Source organism: Scleropages formosus, chromosome 12 (assembly GCF_900964775.1).
Source record: "Scleropages formosus chromosome 12, fSclFor1.1, whole genome shotgun sequence".
Taxonomy (NCBI): domain Eukaryota; kingdom Metazoa; phylum Chordata; class Actinopteri; order Osteoglossiformes; family Osteoglossidae; genus Scleropages; species Scleropages formosus.
Window position 1 is genome coordinate 17,508,044 of NC_041817.1, and position 16,208 is coordinate 17,524,251.

Sequence of the window (16,208 nt, forward strand, 5' to 3'; positions counted from 1 at the left end):
CGGCTCTCTCTCCCGTCCAGATCGCGCTCAAAACCGCTCGGACCCGGAGCCATGATGAAGAGGAGGTTGCTGCTGGTGTCCAACTCCACTCTGCACGGCGGGGGGTACCTGGACCACTGCCAGCAGCACATTCAGCACTTTTTCGGAAAGTACGCCTGTGCAGCCGTACCAGTACTGTTACTTACTGTACACGCGCCTCCAATCATCAATCAGTGTGTTGAACTCTACTACATGAGCTCTGTCTCATGCCTTGTTTCTCCATCCCGGCGCATAACCCGTGTTACAGCTCGTGATTCACCCCCCCCCCCCGCACTAACCAACCCGGGGAAACGCTAAAATCCTTGCGATCCCCATCTGACAGGCAGGTGCAGAGGATCCTCTTCGTCCCGTACGCGTTGCACGACCGAGACTCTTATGCCAAGCTGGTCCGTGACAAGTTCCGAAGTTTGGGTGAGTCCGAGCAAACGCACGGTGCGCGCGCGCGCGCAGTCCAAAGAGCCCGGCATTTCTCACAATTTCTTTTATTATTTGTTCGCTAAACGCCTTGGCTTGTATTAAGGTGAACCTACGCACCATTATTTTCCTCACACAGCAGAGGAATTTTAACACTTGAACTTAAGACTTAAGTGCCTTGATCGGGGAGCGGGGATTAAAACCCACGCAAGCCTTGCGACGGCTGTCAGTGTCAGCACTGACCGCGCCACCTAAAGTTTAGGGCCGCTTTTTACAATCTGCGCTGACATACATAGTGCGCTGCCGTATTCCTTTACAGGCTATGAAGTGGACAGTATACACGAGGCTGCCGACCCCCTGCAGGCGGTGAGGAAGGCGCAGGGGATCTTTATAGGTACGTCGGGCTGCGGGACGGAACATAGCGGACATTGGACCCGTGACATTGTGGCACTTGTAATGCGCGCTTTCGCCACCAGGGGGCGGCAATACGTTCCGTTTGCTGAAAACGCTGTACGACCATAACTTGATGTCAGAGATCAAGAGGCGTGTGTTGGTGGTGAGTTCCCCTCCCTCTTTGGCAGTTCCAAAAAAAATAAAAAAAAAAACAGATAAATAATCGGACCTCGTTTTTGATTCAGACATGCCACACTCAGCATCCAGACTTCATTTTCGGTGTTTATGTCGAGGCCATCTGCACAAGTGTTTGAATGAGATTCATTGAGTTCCATTTCATTCCGGTAGCAGACACTTTTCTCCAAAGCAACTGACAGTGTTAAGGTACTTACAAATATTTACCCATTTATACAGCTGGGTAATTTTTACTGGAGCAATTTAAAGTACCTTGCTCAAGGGTACTGCACCTGGAGGTGGGATTCAAACCTGTGACCTTCAGGTCCAAAGACAGCAGCAGTGGTAACCATTATAGTGCCCCCTGTTCCTAGTGTGTAACGTTTCAGCTAGTCTGTGTGTGTTCATAGGAGGGGCTTCCTTACATGGGCTCCAGTGCAGGAACAAACGTGTCCACTGTGAGCATCCACACCACCAACGACATGCCCATCGTTTACCCTCCGACACTGGCTGCCATTGGGCTGCTTCCATTTAATATCAATCCCCACTACTTGGATCCTGACCCCAACAGCAAGCATATGGGGGTGAGAATATCTGGCTACTCTTTCATATTTCATTGCTTATGCAATGTTTTTAGTAAAACATCCAGTGTCATAAATGGCTAGAGTAATTGACCAAAAGTACCTTGATCAAAAGTACTGCACCCCCGTTTTGACCAGAACTTCAACAGACCATAACTCTTCACTAGCTGCTGAACGTTTGTCCTCCTTTGTACAGGAGACTCGAGAGCAGCGCATTGTTCAGTATCACGAGGAGCCGGACACACCCCGCGTGCTGGTGAGCTGTGTGATGAATCCGCCCTTACGGGTGCGTCACGCGGTGGGTACTGACCGAGTACTGGTGGGGCTCTTGCACCCAGGGCCTAAGAGAGGGGTCCATGCTGCTGGTGGAAGGGGAGAAGGCCACACTGTTGGGCAGCACCGGTGCACGCCTCTTCACCAGGTAACTCAGACCTGTGTACTCTGGCTTCTTTCTGCATCAGGGTGGGGAAGGATGAACACTATTGAACTGGCCGTTTGTTCCAGAGGACAAGCGCCTGCGGAATACACACCGGGGAGTGACCTCAGCTTCCTACTGACCGAACAAAAGTGAGCCGAAATCGCACACCAAGTTGTCAGTTTACGTGCATAACTGATACAACGCAGACAAAATAACGTGCCGGGTTGCAGCCCTTGCTTTGGCACTTCCGTTAAAGTTTTTGGCAAACCTTATTAAATGCAGTCATTTCATTTTGCATTTCCTAAATGTTTCAATAAAGGCTAGTCCAGTGCAGAGTCGTGGTGGTTCAGAGCCTGCTGCTGAAGCATAGGGTGCAACAGTACGCTCTGGAATGGACACCAGTCCATCACAGCACATGCACACACACGGTTACTCAGTTACATTAAGGGCAATGGAGAGTCAGCACATCACCTGAAACCCAAGTTTTGTACTGTTGGAGGGAACTTCACATGGAGTGGGCCAGATTTGAACCCACATCTGAACACAGCGCAGGAGCTTTGTCACCAGGACCACTGTTCCACATGTGTTTACATGACTTAAGAAATGATACCATCTCAGTAAAAGTGAATATCCAGTTTTGTTTCAAACTTAATTTAATGATTGCTTTTCACTTCTCATATAGAGCAGTTTGTCCTTACAGATGAGAAGAAACATTTAAAAACAGTTACAATCTGTAGTAGCTGGGAAGTGCAAAAAATACATCTCAAATACACAAATAAAAATCATGCTGTACATATTTATATACTGTATTTATAAATAATCAACTACACACACACACAAAACACCAATTTGGTGAGTTAAAGAAAGCAGCTAGGATTAGTCATATCTATTGAGTTTTAGGGGCATTCTTCTTGATTTGGTTCCTGTCAAAACTGGAGTCTTTTACTGGAATGCTGCTGACCCCAAGGGATTGAGTTTTTTTTTTTTTTTTTTGCGGGGGGGTTGTCATACTCCAGTTACACACACACCAGCATGAATGACCTAGGTCATGTGACCCAGCATGGGAAAAGGCACTGCCCTTTAGTGATGGAATTCTAAATTTCTCTTAAAAATGGAATTGCTGATAAAATACAGGCAACAGAATAGGGAAGGGGTGATTTGGTATTTCATTTATGGTACAGAAGAAAAAAAAAATAACTTGGCTGTAGCCACTATGCCTACAAATACAACACTTCATTAACTTCTCTTATTAATTGGTTCATCAGCTGAGCCTGCTGGCTGATCATGTATCATGGATGTTAAATAATAACTGAAAAAAAGAAAAAAAAAAACCCACCATTATACACTCAGATTTACATCCTGGTCCAGGCTACGAACAAAATACCAGCAGTAAGAAAACGTAAGAGTGCTTCACACTCTGGTATGGACCTAATTGTTTAAAAATCTGTTTATCAGAATTTTAATTTAGAAAAATCCAAAAACATACACATGGAAGAAATCTTTCACAAAAAAAAACAAAACATGATCAAACACTTGTGTCAGTTTGATAAATAGAAAACTTTGAGCATCTCGCAAAATTCAAAACCTTCCAAATACAATGCAAAATGGAAAATAACTTCACTCACCAAGTTTGGCTGATGTATCTACTGATGCAGTAACTGAAACTTCTGGAATAAGTAACATGGGATAAGATGAGCCGAGACATTTTCCTCAGAGGGTACAACCTCGGAGGGGGTGGACAGTGGCAGAACTTCAAAAGCTACATTTCTCATATGTGAGCATCCTTCAGTGGCATCTTACCAGGAAGGCCCACCTTCCATTCCACCATCACAACTAAGGCCATAGTGACAGCACTCTCACTGGGAAAACTGGGATTCAGCTATGATCATTAACCAAATAAATCCGATGCCATTTAGGAGAATACAGTTTGTACCCAACAGTATATTTGCTTTCAAAAAGTTTCCACCAGTCTCTGTCCAGAACTGCTTTCACATAAATTGAGTATTAAAATGAAATGAGAAATCAGGAAATCTTGAGTAAACAAACTGCATTTTAGCAGATCCTGTGCACTTTATTGGACCTGTATATAGAGGTGTGTAATGGGAAGAGCCCAGTGAGCAGCGCTGCCTGCTCAGAACCACAAAATACTAGGCCAAAGGCATTTCCAGACAGGCAGCTGCTCCGCGTAGTGTTAGACCATCAACGAAACGGCTCTCTACAGAAAGGTACACTAAGCATGTACTCTACAGTGCTGCATTTTGTGTGTGTGTGTGTGTGGAAGTCAAACTGGTGTGATTTCAAAACATGTTGATTAATCTCTTGCACATGCAGGCACACACAGGATAGATCTTGCAATGGTGTGGTCTGGACAGCATGGAAAACATCTCATTTGTATAATAAAGGAACTAGAAAGTGTCTCCAAGGCATGACTGGCACTTTGTATTAATGCTCTTGCATAAAACTGCGCCATAACCGTCAAAAACAGGAAATTGCATCATTAAGGGCAACTGTAAACAAGACATCTGTAAGGCAAGCGAAAGGCCACAAAAAAAAAAAGAAAAAAAATCAGTCACTTGAGTCTCCTTCAAAAGATGAACCACACTTTTTAGTTACCTGAGATTTTGTTTGCCAATAAGAACTAGTTGGATGATGTTTTAGATTTTATATTTGCCTTTTCCCTTGAGAAAGCTTGTAAAGTGATAATGAATGTAACAATTGGTCAGAAGGGGTGTACGTGATGTAGGTGCTCATGGTGGGAAATGAAAATGTGGCAAAGGTATATAGACAAATCAAACCATAGCGCCCGCGCTGGTTGATCTTGTTCAGAGTCCATTACACATACACACACAAAAATATAGTTTCTCACCATAAAATTAGTATGACTAGAACTCTCAATATTAAGGTGCTGCAGAACATTCAATCTAGCATGGCAAAGTTCTGTTCTGGTTGGGAAAAGACTGTAGTGATTGACAGGGACTTGTGTCAATCTGGCTGAAGTGGTACAGTGCCAGAGCAGAATTGATGATTTTGGTAAAATTAGGGTGGGGGGACGGGGGTGAAGCTGGGAGAGGAGAGTCAATTCTGGTCGTGGGTGCGGTACTCTGTTTCTCCAGCAGAGATCTGCGTCAAACGCTTACTGGATCCCCAAAGCTTGCGTGTGATTTGGCCAGAGCGCATCTGAGAGGGGTATGAGAGGAGGAGCAGGAGAAAAGAATTTCACAGGGAAGAAAAGAAGGAAAGGATGAAGTTGGGGGGGAAGGGGGGAGGAAATGAATGATTGTTAATTACTGATGGTTCATTCATATCATGCAATCAATCAATCTCAGATCAAAGTATTAGAGACTTCCCAAAAAAAAAGAAAAAAAAAAAAAAAAAAATTACCTGTATCTGAGGAAGACCCTTTTCCTTAGTTTTACCTTAAAAACCACAGCCAAGTTGGAACTGTACAGATGATCTTGTTATAGATTAATATGTTGTAGAGCATTGCTGTTGCCCATCTTTCTTAATGCCATTGTTACTACACCCCTGTGCAGCCGTTGTTACCAAGTCTCATATGGAATGCCCCCTATCTGAGAGTCCTGTGGGCCTCACTTATCAGGTTCTGGGCTGAACACAAATTTGTCCCGGAGGTGCAGCAGTCGAGCTGGGGAGCGCACCCTGAGGGGGGCCAGCAGGGGCGTGGCCATCAGGGGCGACCCCTCCAGGCTCTGGGCAATGTAGTTCCGGAACGAGCTCTTTACCTCTGCTGGTTTACCCACGCCCACTATGATGAGCTTGCCATCCTGGAGGCCCACTAGGACATGGCTCTGCTCCTTGGTCACTGACACGCAGCAAATCGGGACACGCAATGCCATTGGTGACACGCAAAGGGACAAGCTGCAGGGGAACAGACAGCAACACTGATCACACCCAGTTCCTTACACACTGGGGGGGAAAGAAAAAAAAAAAAAAAAAAAAAAAAAAAAACCACACAACACACTTGCAGTTAATGAAAGAACCGCTGAAGTAAAAATTTTGCAGTTGTATGACAAATAAGCAGACGAAAGAACCAGGCTTCAGAGCAGTGAACCAGGAAACAGGTAATTAAGTTACCTGTACAAGTCACGGATGGACAGACACCCCTGCTCGCTGCCCAGCACCACATACTCCCCGGACACACACACATCTGTCACTTGGTCTCGTAGTCTCTCTGTGCACAGGTGCTTCCCGTTCACTGAATAGAGGTGCAGGGCATTCTTGTCCTGAAAGCACAACAGGAGTATCTCCCTTTTCTTAAAAACTATGGAACTGAAGTTGGGAGAGACAGGCAGCTAGATGTATTGGAGAAAACAGATTATGGGTGAAATACAAAAAGAAGTGTTACCGTCATAGTGGCCTTGCCCTCAATGCAGGTGTGCACCACCAGGTAGCCCTCCCAGGAGATGGCCAGGTGCAGAATAGATACTGGCAATGAGCTCTCACAGGGTGGATGCAGACAGCGCATATACTGGCCTCTCCGCACAGTATGAATGATCACAGTGCCATCCTAGCAAATGGCATCAGAAGAAGAACATGTGACCCACTCATCTCCTGAGGATGATGTACAATATACAATACAGTCCATCACAGCTGGTTTTAGTTCCAGTTTAAAACTTTAGTATGAGTTTTTAAATCTACCTGTATTTCAAAAGATTTGTCATAGTCTATTCTGAGTACTAGTTATGTAAGGTTAATTAATGCAAATATCCACACTGATTGAGCTAGATGCAAACCCGAACCCAAAAAAGCTCAGGTGCAATGAGGTAGCAATATGTTATGACTGAATTTTACCCCCCCCCCCCAAAAAAAAGTCTTCAAAACCCCCAATTCAATGCCATTAATTAATCTCAAACCAGGACTGTTTGTCAGCTTACGGCCATTCAGCTCTATAACCTACGCCATCAATCAAAACAGAAGAATAAAGCCTCTCCATTTACTTACAGTAACTTTGAGCACCATTACATTCAAAACCATTCCCACTGAAAATAAAAACACATTCTCTCCACAAATTTCCATTCAATGCAGGTTGTTTAATCCCATAAATATGTGTGACATTACACAGCTTGTTAATGACCATCAACACTAAGGAACACCAGAAATGAGCTGTAAAAATTGTGGAAACAAGTTGAATGAAGGCTGTCCCACACTCCAGTTTTTATTCTGAGTACTGCCAACTAACAAACAACTGGATGTGAAAATACAGGTGGATTTTGCTCCACAACAGGCATGAATTTTAGAAAACTGAATGGAATAAAATGCAATTAAAATGAAACTGGGAAAAGTTCATATGATTGAAAGCTTAACAGTTTATGCTCACTTTGGAGACCTTAGGTTGCTAATAAATTCTACAACATAGCAGTAGAGTGGAATGAAGATGATTGATTAGAATTAACCATACAAATAAAACTCATCTTGAAACCATGTGAAAGAGCCATTATCTGGACTGCCAACCACAAACTGTGGGAGAGATGGTCTTACCCGTGATCCTGAGACAGCCATGTCAAGTTCCGTACTGATTCCAACACTGACCACTTCATTTGTGTGCCCATACAGCACCTGCACCGGCTTGGGGCTGAGGCCCACTGGTGCCCCTCCCTGCAAACAAACGGATGAAAAGATCACTCAAAATCAGCCTTAACAGGTTAAGGGTGATGTCTGTGCTATTAAACAGACCAAGATATAATTAACCACGGGCTATATCTTCTAGAGGTATACAGATGAGATGTGCTCCATTCTGTCCAGTGCTCTGGTGAGACCATTGCAGGTTGTCCTTTAGCTCTGAACAGGTGTGTCTTCTTGTAAGGAAAACCGTCTTACCTGTTGCAGCACCTGCCATACCATACAGGTGGTGTCCCTGGAGCCTGAGATCAAGTGGATACCACAATAGTCTGTTGCCAAACAGGTCACTATGTCTGTAGGGAGAAAAAGCAAAACATGAATTTAAAGACACCAGAGACATGACCATCCTGTTAACAGACAGTGGTCTTAGGTCTTACACCAAGATCACACTAGCCACAACTTAGATACTGGGAAATGTGGAGGTTTCCCCCCCCCCCCCCCCCTTTCAAAAAAAAAAATAAAATAAATAAAAATAAATAAATAAATAAAAGAATAAAAATGCAAGTGTACCCATATGACGGATGTACTGGCCCACAGTTTTGCCCTTAGTCAGGGAAGTCACCCGCAGGCTGTTGTCCCAGTGGCCTCCACTGAAGAGCAGCTTCCCATCATGTGAAATCACAAAGAGCTGCGCAGTCACCTCCATGCCAGGTGAGAAGGGTCCAGCAAGGAAGCGCTGGGTTCTGCAGGGAAACGTCAAAACAGAACTAAGGATGCTGCACCCTTCTTGTCCATGTTCGTCTCAGTCTTAACCATTAGATAACTGCAACTGAGGACAGGAATGTCAATTTTCTGCCACTTCTAAGGACATTCAGTATTACTAATACCCTGTATTGTTCTTGCTGCCACAGAATGTTCTTTGCCAAAAGGGAAAAGAGATTCCCTGTGAAAAGGAAACTTTTGTTTGTCTCCAGACATCAGCAAGACATAACTGACCTGGGATTAGTGACTGTGGGGTCTTTGATAAAAGTGAAGTAGTTGGAGATATTCTTGTCATAGGGCAGCCAGCCATGAGTCCCCAGCAAGCAGTTCTGACTCAGGGTTACCTAGGGAACACAGCAGCCACATCAGAAAGCTCAACCCAGCCTCATGTGATAAATTCAAAGGCTCAGTGAATAGAGAAAATTCTCACCAGTGTGTCAGGACTGCCCTGTGAGATGAAAGAATGAGACTGGTCCTTGGGCACAACTGCCTTCAGTAAAGGCACATTGTCACAAATGCCCTGAAATAAGATTGTTAGCCATAACATTTTACTGCCAAATTTCAGCTGAGGAATAGAGCTGTAAGTCAGAGGGTTTAACATTCTGTTGATAGCAAGACATTACTTACACATTAATTCTTTTATAGTAAAGTGCTGTACATCAACCACTTACCTCTACAAAGAATGATTTAAGATCAGTTAGGTGCTCAAAGATGCTGAGTGGACATGTGTCCCTGGATTTCTTTTTTTCCACCTCCTCCAGTGACAAACGAACAGGGTGTGGTTCCTGGGAAAATGCAGGGCTTACTATGAGTAGAATGGCTGAATGCATACAATAAATCAAAGTTATGGTAAGTGCCACACTTCTATGTACATAAAGAGGTTTGACCTTCTATTTAATACTTGTCCTCTGTGCCAGTGATTAGTTAAATTCCACTAATCCTCTTATGGAGCGATGCACCCATTCTGCTTCCCAAGTACAGAGCTGAACCACCCAAAATACAGACTATGAGAAATCATTAATTTGGTCATTGCTCATCTTAATACTGATGGGAAAATGTTTTAAGAATAAGTTTCCTAAAAAGTGCATCAGTGGCTTTTTTTTGTCAAGTTTATAAGTACATGACAGAGCTCTACAGGAGTCTAAATATAATCAGCTGGGAACACAGTTGATGGGAGGATAGTTATGGTTGTTAAACTTGAACCCTGCTCTGGTACACCTGAACGGAACTGGGTACCTTGAGGAGCTGGCAAGGAGTCTGCCCAAAATTGCTGATCATCCCCTCCAAGGCCTTACGTTCCTTCTCATTTGTTATGGCATCCAAATCCACTGCACCTGCAAAGTTAACACAAAAGGCAATTGGTTGGCTAAGTATAGTTTAAAACCACATGTGATATCCACAAATACTAGGTGTGCTCCCTAATTACTAAGGTGCTAAGAGCAGTGCTAACCAACACACCTTCATAAGTGCAGTAGTAGAAGACATTGAGTGCCTCCACTGCTGCAGGGCCCCTCTGCTTGTATCCAAAAATCAGATCAATCCACTCATGCAGATGGGCCGATACATATTCGGATTCCTATAGTCAGTAGCAAAGAAATCATAATGGGTTAGAAAGAACTTCTGAAGGAAAGCAACATTTGCCTTGTTTCAACACTGGTTCTCACCAGGGCCTTTCTGTGCTTGTAAATGAAGTCTTCTGGGGACTTTGCCCACATAGGAAGGATGACATCATTGACACGCTCCTTGCATATCTGTAGGCGGCCCAGGTTGAAGCCTGTAAAGAGATGCAGGAGAGGAAAGCATTATACAACAGTCAAAATCATTCAGTTATAAAACCTCCATCTTGGAGAGGTCATGTTCTTAGAATTTAGATAATCATGTCTTGCATAAATATTAAGAGTGTGGCATGGTTACTACAGCAGGCAGTCCAGCTGTCTCACAGCACCTGGGCTGTTCAGTTGTGGATTCAAGTAGGGTTAGCTCTGTGTGGAGTTTGAATTTTCTCAAGGTGTTTGCATGGGTTCCCCCTCCCACAGTCCAAAGATGTGTTTCAGGTTGACTGGTGACTAAATTGTCTATTGTGGGATAATGCGCGGGTGTGTGGCCACCGTGTGATGGACTGGCATCTAGTCATGGTATACCATGAGTAGTCCTGTGCTTCTGGGACAGGCTCCAGACCACTGCAACCCTTACTGGACAAGCACTCAACAATGGTAAGAGTGACATTAGGAGAACTGTACAAAGTAAATTTCAAGTAAATAAATATTCTTCCTCTCTCCAAGTAAACCACAACTCCAACTATGCCAGTCCCAAGCCTGGATGCAAAGGGAGAAGAGTTAGGCGTGGGGCTAGCCCCTCACCCCGTAAAAGCCCAACAGGCTTCAGAAATGTTAAGAACACTTCGAATCTTCCAAGTAAACCACCTCTGTATAAATCCACTGGTTGTTGCTACTCATTGCTCACCATTCTGGTTCTCCAGGAACTCTGGGAAATAGAAAAACTCTGGTATCAGTTCCTTGACATCATTGGGATTGTCCATCAGTGCTTGCCAGGTGGCAGGGATTGAGTGGAACTGACGGTCTGCACAGTCAAACCTGGAGCCACAGAAGAAGGAGAATCACATGGGGAGTTACCTTCAGCCTGTTCCTCAGTAAGCTGTTAGTCAGACTGAAAACCAAAGCTCCACAGAAAAGTTCATAACAGCAGCAATCAAGCCTTTATATGCTAGCCCCTCCACATCACTAATATCTGCTCAGAAAGTGCCCTTATGCATGGTCTTGAATCATGAAGGGAAGGGAGGCAGTCAATATGACTAACCACTTCAATGACAACTACTTTTTTCCAGCCATTCATCTGCCCATCACTCCCATACCTGCCACTCTGCAGCTGGATGTGCAGGGAAGTGAAAGGTTCCACACGGATCAAGTAGTGCATGACCCCAGCTGCATTAGAGTAATGTGTGCCATAATGGAACCTGTCGATTGTGCCAGTGGGGTCCTCAAAGCTCTCATACCTTAGAAAGACAAGCACTCAAATAATCATGCTGTCAACATCACAGGCAGGTGTAAGATGCAACTGTTCTAAATTATTCAGCTTTATCTGTACTAACGGAGACATACTTCTCTCGCACAGCCTTGGCATTTTTCTCATTTACAACACCAATAGGCTTGGACAAATCCCGGAATACACGAGGATCTGTGAGGTCCAGCTCCTCTGAAGTGTAGTCTGCCAAAATCCAAGGAAACTGTGAGAGAGAAAGAAAAATCATTATGTCCATCCTTTTACTTTATTCATCAACCTCATTCAGAGATTAAATAATAAATGGTCTGACCTTAGAAGAATACATTAACAAAGCTTACCACAGGATACTGGGCCAAGTCATTGTATGTGCGACCAGCAATGGTGTTGAGCTGCATGAGGTAGTCAAAGTTGGAAATCTCTCTGTTCACCCATTTCTAAACACAGAGATAAGAGGTGTTCCAATGTTTTCCACATACTTCCCCAGGTTGTACCTTGATAAAGTCCCCACAGCTTCTGACAGCCTACCTGAGTGAGCCCAGAAGTTTTCAGTAGCTCCTGTGGTGAACGGGTACCATACAGATTGAGGGACTGCAGCAAGAGAATTCGATTGTACACCTTGTTTCGCACCTGTCAAATAAAACAGGTTTTGCCTCAGTAACTAATGAATTTAGCGATAAAGATTAAACAGAAGAGAGAAACAGAGACTGGTAAGAGACATGCGTCTCTTGTTGTGGGGGCGCAGTAGCGCAGCGGGTTTGTCCAGGTCCTGCTCTCTGGTGGGTCTGAGGTTCAAGTCCCGCTTGGGGTGTCTTGCGACAGACTGGCATCCCATCCTGGGTGTGTACCCTCCCACTCCAGCCTTGCACCCTGTGTTGCCAGGTTAGGCTCCGGTTCGCCGCAACCCCACTTGGGACAAGCGGTTTCAGACAGAGTGTGTGTCTGGGTGTGTGTCTCTTGTTGCGGACATGCCAGAAAGATCTTACCTCCTTCTTGAAATTGAGAAAGTAGTTGGTCTGGTCAATGAGAAAGACCTCCAGGGCAGAACGCCTCAGGTTATACCTCCGGAGGTGAATCTCCCGAATTTGTGACAGCGGCCACTTGAAGTCATAGCCCACACCTGGGATAGCGAACATCCCAAAAACAAAGATGTATAATAAATATGCATAGGTCCTTTCGTTTTCTGATTTAATAGTGCAGAATATGCTCTTCATCAGCTTGAATGTCTTTAGTTGCAGGGCAGGCCCTGCTCTGTTCTTTGTCTCTGTAACCAACCATTTTTCTCCATACCTTCCTCCTTCTCTACACTGCCATCATAGAAGTAGATGTGCTGAGTGGTGAGCTCCAGGCGTCCAGGGATGACATCCACCACTGTCACCAACTCACAGTCCTCCCAGAACACCAACTTCTCACGCTGAGTGGCCTCCTCCGTCTCACTCCTGTATAGTTACCGAGTATACAACATTTTGTCAGGATTTCTGAAGCCCCACCTCTACACACCCCCCAGGTATGCTCATCGAGCTCCATCTCTTCATACTGTAGAGCTAGACATGCTGAATAAAGCTCTGTCAGACAGTCCAATTTCACTCACATTGTGTTTCCTCCCCCAGGATCATCCTCAGGCATCTCTAGCATATCATCTTCCAAGTCACTGACCTTCACCTGCTTCACAGCCTCTAGCAGCAAAGACTCTGCACAAACCTGTTGCTGCTGCACACCTGGGAGCAGGGGTGAATCACAGGGGAGGTCAGAGACAGTAGGCAGGGTGGTAGCAGATAGCCACAGATGGGTATACACAGGGTGCAGTACAGCTCCTCTTACCAAGGTTGTCTCTCAGAGCACTGGCATCAAGATGCGGGTCAAAGTTGTAGTTGCGCACTAGTTTAAGCCTCATACGGGAGTAGTTCTCCGCACTGGAGAGCCGCCAGCGCATCTCTCCCTGCAGCCTGCCCAACATACAACTTTCAGGATTCTGCACGGCTTATCTATTTGTACTCATTTAAATGAAAGGTTACTTAGTGAAGCAATTAACATCACGTATCTAGGTTAAGGGTGCAGTATGTGTACTCAAGTTAGCTTAGCTGAAAGCTAACTTCCTTCAACACCACACACAATGCAACAGGTAACTGGCACCAGCCTCCTCAAGCAAGTCCAACTCACTTCTCAGCCCACGGGCCTCTCTCACACACCAGGCTCCTCCGTGCTGCCTTCCACTGCCTGAGGATGGTGCCATTCAGAGTGTGCATCTGCTTCAACGCGCTATTGTAGCGAAGGTTTTCCTGCCGACTACGCCGAGAGAAGGGCTCCACAAATTGCTCCTGAAGAATGGGGGGGCAGACCAAAGAAATACAATGACAAGTAGTAGGTAGTGTTAATCTTAGACAAGTTACATAACAGAATGAGGTAATCCTTCTGCCTACTCACCTGAAACCTGATTTTGCTTTCTCCCCTCTCCCTCTCGCGTCGGTGCAAATTAACCATGAAGGCCTCATAGCACTCCTTCCAGAAGATGGCCATGGTCTCATGTCCCTGGCTAAACATCTCAATTTCATATTGCTTCATGTAGGGAATAATCTGGAACAAGATGTTGTGGAAACCATTCAATCGCTCATCAATCAATGTCTTCTTAAAGGCCTTTAACACCATGCTGACCGGTCTGTTGCACCTAACTGGGATTCTCAGTGAGGCCTATAGTTCCCTCCTTAACATCAGGATTATCACCTTTAAGTGGCTCATTAGGAGGTCTATACTTAATTAAAAGTAAGGAATAAATTAACCAATTCCCTAGAGGTTAAACCCTCTGTGAAGAAGACCTGGCAAAGTTATCAGTGAATGAAAGTTTACAAGTAATAGAAGAAGCATGTGGACAATGTGTGTGAAGTAGCATACATATTTATCCAGGTAGACCCTCCACTCCGGGGAACTGCAGTAGAGCTGGAAGTCCTCGAAGAAGGACGGGCTGCCATTGGTATCAGGGAGTGAGGGCAGGTGCAACTCCATGTACAGCAGCTTGTGGATCTTGGAGAGCAGTGTGCGCAGTAGAGGGATGAGAAAGGAGTACGTCTCCGTTTGCTCCCGCACAGAGCGGCTAAGGATGCCCTCCAACCGGCCCAGCAGATAACAAGCCTCATCCTGTGTCTCCACATGCTTTGTCTGCAGGATGGCATTGAGCTTTGCTGTTGCCATGGCACACACCTGTGCATACAAGAGAGCTCTGTAACCAGGCAACAAATTTTGAAGTATATTTCATTACAATTACATAGCTTTTGAACTTACATATGATATTGCCAATATGTTATACCATGAGGCAGTAAGGGTTACATGCAGTGATTTAAAGAAAGTAAATGTGCATGGCAAGCTCAGTTTTCAATGCTGATCTCATTATCAGAGATAATGTTTAATAGGGCAGTTTGTATAAAACAGAAACTCCAACTAAACAGGTAGTTCAGAGCCTATCATGGCAACATACACCCAGGACAAGAAACAAGTTGATTGCAAGGCAATCACACACTATTTGACTCCCATATTTGAACAATACTGGTAAATTTCAGGCACCAGTTCACTTGAAACATCTTTGGACTGCAGGAAGAAACCAGAGCACCCAAAAAAACATCCAGGGAAACAAGGGGAAAGCATTTAAACTTCAAACCCACCTGTGAAGAACTACTACCGTCTGCAATGCAGTGTACCAGGTCAAAGTATTAATTTTTCTAAAATAGCTAGAGCGGCAACAAGCAGTGATATACAGAAAGGAGTTATTACAGAATTTAAAGATAGTAAAAAAAAAAAATTTTTTTAAAAACATCTCACCTGCATGTCCTCCTGTGCCATAAAGCCTAGCAGCAGCCGGATGCCAACCTGTGAGAGCTGCTGCCACTGTGACCCAGAACTGTACCAGACCATGAGGCTATCCATCAGTGTGATAGCCTCCTCTAGCAGCTTCTCTGTCCACAGTGCTGGGTTAACTAAACCTTCTGCCTGTAGGAAGTCCTGTAGGATGTGAAGAAGGCGCACTGCATTCTCTGTGTGCTGAGGTAGCATGGCTGCAGTGGCCTCCCGGTTGTCCATCACCGCCCACTCCAGCATCTTCTCCAGAAGACTTGAGACAAAAGACACCATTAAGGAAACAAAACAGCAGATGCAGCAATGGGTATGGAGGTAGTATCAGAAAATGACCATGTTGCAGTACACACTGCCTTATGTAGTTTCTGAAATGTCACATCCTGGCAGATTGCAACAGTTGCAGTTCTCAAGTGCTGTTTAATTAACTGAAAAAAGTAATTAAGTTGATTACAGTCCTAATTGAACAAACAGCTTCGAAGCCCTGGGTATTCATTCACCCTTTCACTCACTGTGACTATGCTAGGTTTTCCATTATGTCCAAAGAGGATGTCCATTACTGTTTGCAATGTTTTTGACAACTAACACAATGTGGGATAAACCCAGTTGGTCAGAAAGCAAGGGCAAATGAAAACCTGACTTATTTACAACCATAAGACTCCACCTTAAAAGTAATGTGCAGCCTTTCTCTCAACCGTCTGCACTCTGTGCATTGTGGAAACCAGGGGCTGCAGTCTTCAGCAGTCTCAACATTAATTAGGTTTATCCGGAATCACCTTAATGCCTTTGGACTGCCGCTTATGCCATTTCCCTGCCCTCCAGAAGAGAAGCAACCTAGATGCATATCACATTTTCCTGGGTAGGTGCTCTTCTGGCATCTGAACAACGTGACCAAACCATCGCAATTAATGATATGTGATGTTGGCCTCAATGCTTTCCTCTGGGAGGCTACTACATGTAGACATCCTAGTCATTCTCAGGATGTGATGAAG

The 16,208-nt window shown here is 44.7% G+C and overlaps 2 protein-coding genes across 3 annotated transcripts in view; one reads left to right on the forward strand and one right to left on the reverse strand.

Moving 5' to 3' along the window:
- LOC108920688 (alpha-aspartyl dipeptidase) lies at positions 1-2,580 on the forward strand. 2 transcript variants are annotated; one of them, XM_018729623.2, is made up of 8 exons: positions 1-149; positions 362-450; positions 773-847; positions 930-1,009; positions 1,431-1,604; positions 1,798-1,857; positions 1,940-2,022; positions 2,106-2,580. In XM_018729623.2, the coding sequence occupies exons 1-8, from the start codon at positions 52-54 to the stop codon at positions 2,170-2,172; spliced, it is 726 nt and encodes a 241-aa protein (XP_018585139.2). In that variant the 5' UTR covers positions 1-51; the 3' UTR covers positions 2,173-2,580. The 2 variants fall into 2 exon arrangements, with proteins under 2 accessions (XP_018585139.2, XP_018585140.2); XM_018729624.2 differs by lacking the exon at positions 1,940-2,022 and having other exon boundaries at positions 2,063-2,135.
- A 116-nt stretch (positions 2,581-2,696) lies between these two features.
- Positions 2,697-16,208, reverse strand: part of nbeal1 (neurobeachin-like 1) — a 36,434-nt gene continuing 22,922 nt past the window's right edge. Inside the window, 26 exon segments of the mRNA XM_029256727.1 lie at positions 2,697-5,196; positions 5,760-5,895; positions 6,112-6,260; positions 6,383-6,544; positions 7,516-7,632; positions 7,855-7,949; positions 8,167-8,339; positions 8,593-8,702; positions 8,789-8,878; positions 9,030-9,143; positions 9,595-9,692; positions 9,817-9,934; positions 10,023-10,132; positions 10,822-10,952; positions 11,231-11,371; positions 11,478-11,602; positions 11,718-11,813; positions 11,905-12,006; positions 12,363-12,496; positions 12,667-12,815; positions 12,968-13,094; positions 13,198-13,322; positions 13,537-13,694; positions 13,801-13,950; positions 14,266-14,571; positions 15,187-15,475. Of these exon segments, the coding sequence (XP_029112560.1) occupies positions 5,095-5,196; positions 5,760-5,895; positions 6,112-6,260; positions 6,383-6,544; positions 7,516-7,632; positions 7,855-7,949; positions 8,167-8,339; positions 8,593-8,702; positions 8,789-8,878; positions 9,030-9,143; positions 9,595-9,692; positions 9,817-9,934; positions 10,023-10,132; positions 10,822-10,952; positions 11,231-11,371; positions 11,478-11,602; positions 11,718-11,813; positions 11,905-12,006; positions 12,363-12,496; positions 12,667-12,815; positions 12,968-13,094; positions 13,198-13,322; positions 13,537-13,694; positions 13,801-13,950; positions 14,266-14,571; positions 15,187-15,475 (3,607 nt within the window). The 3' untranslated portion in view covers positions 2,697-5,094.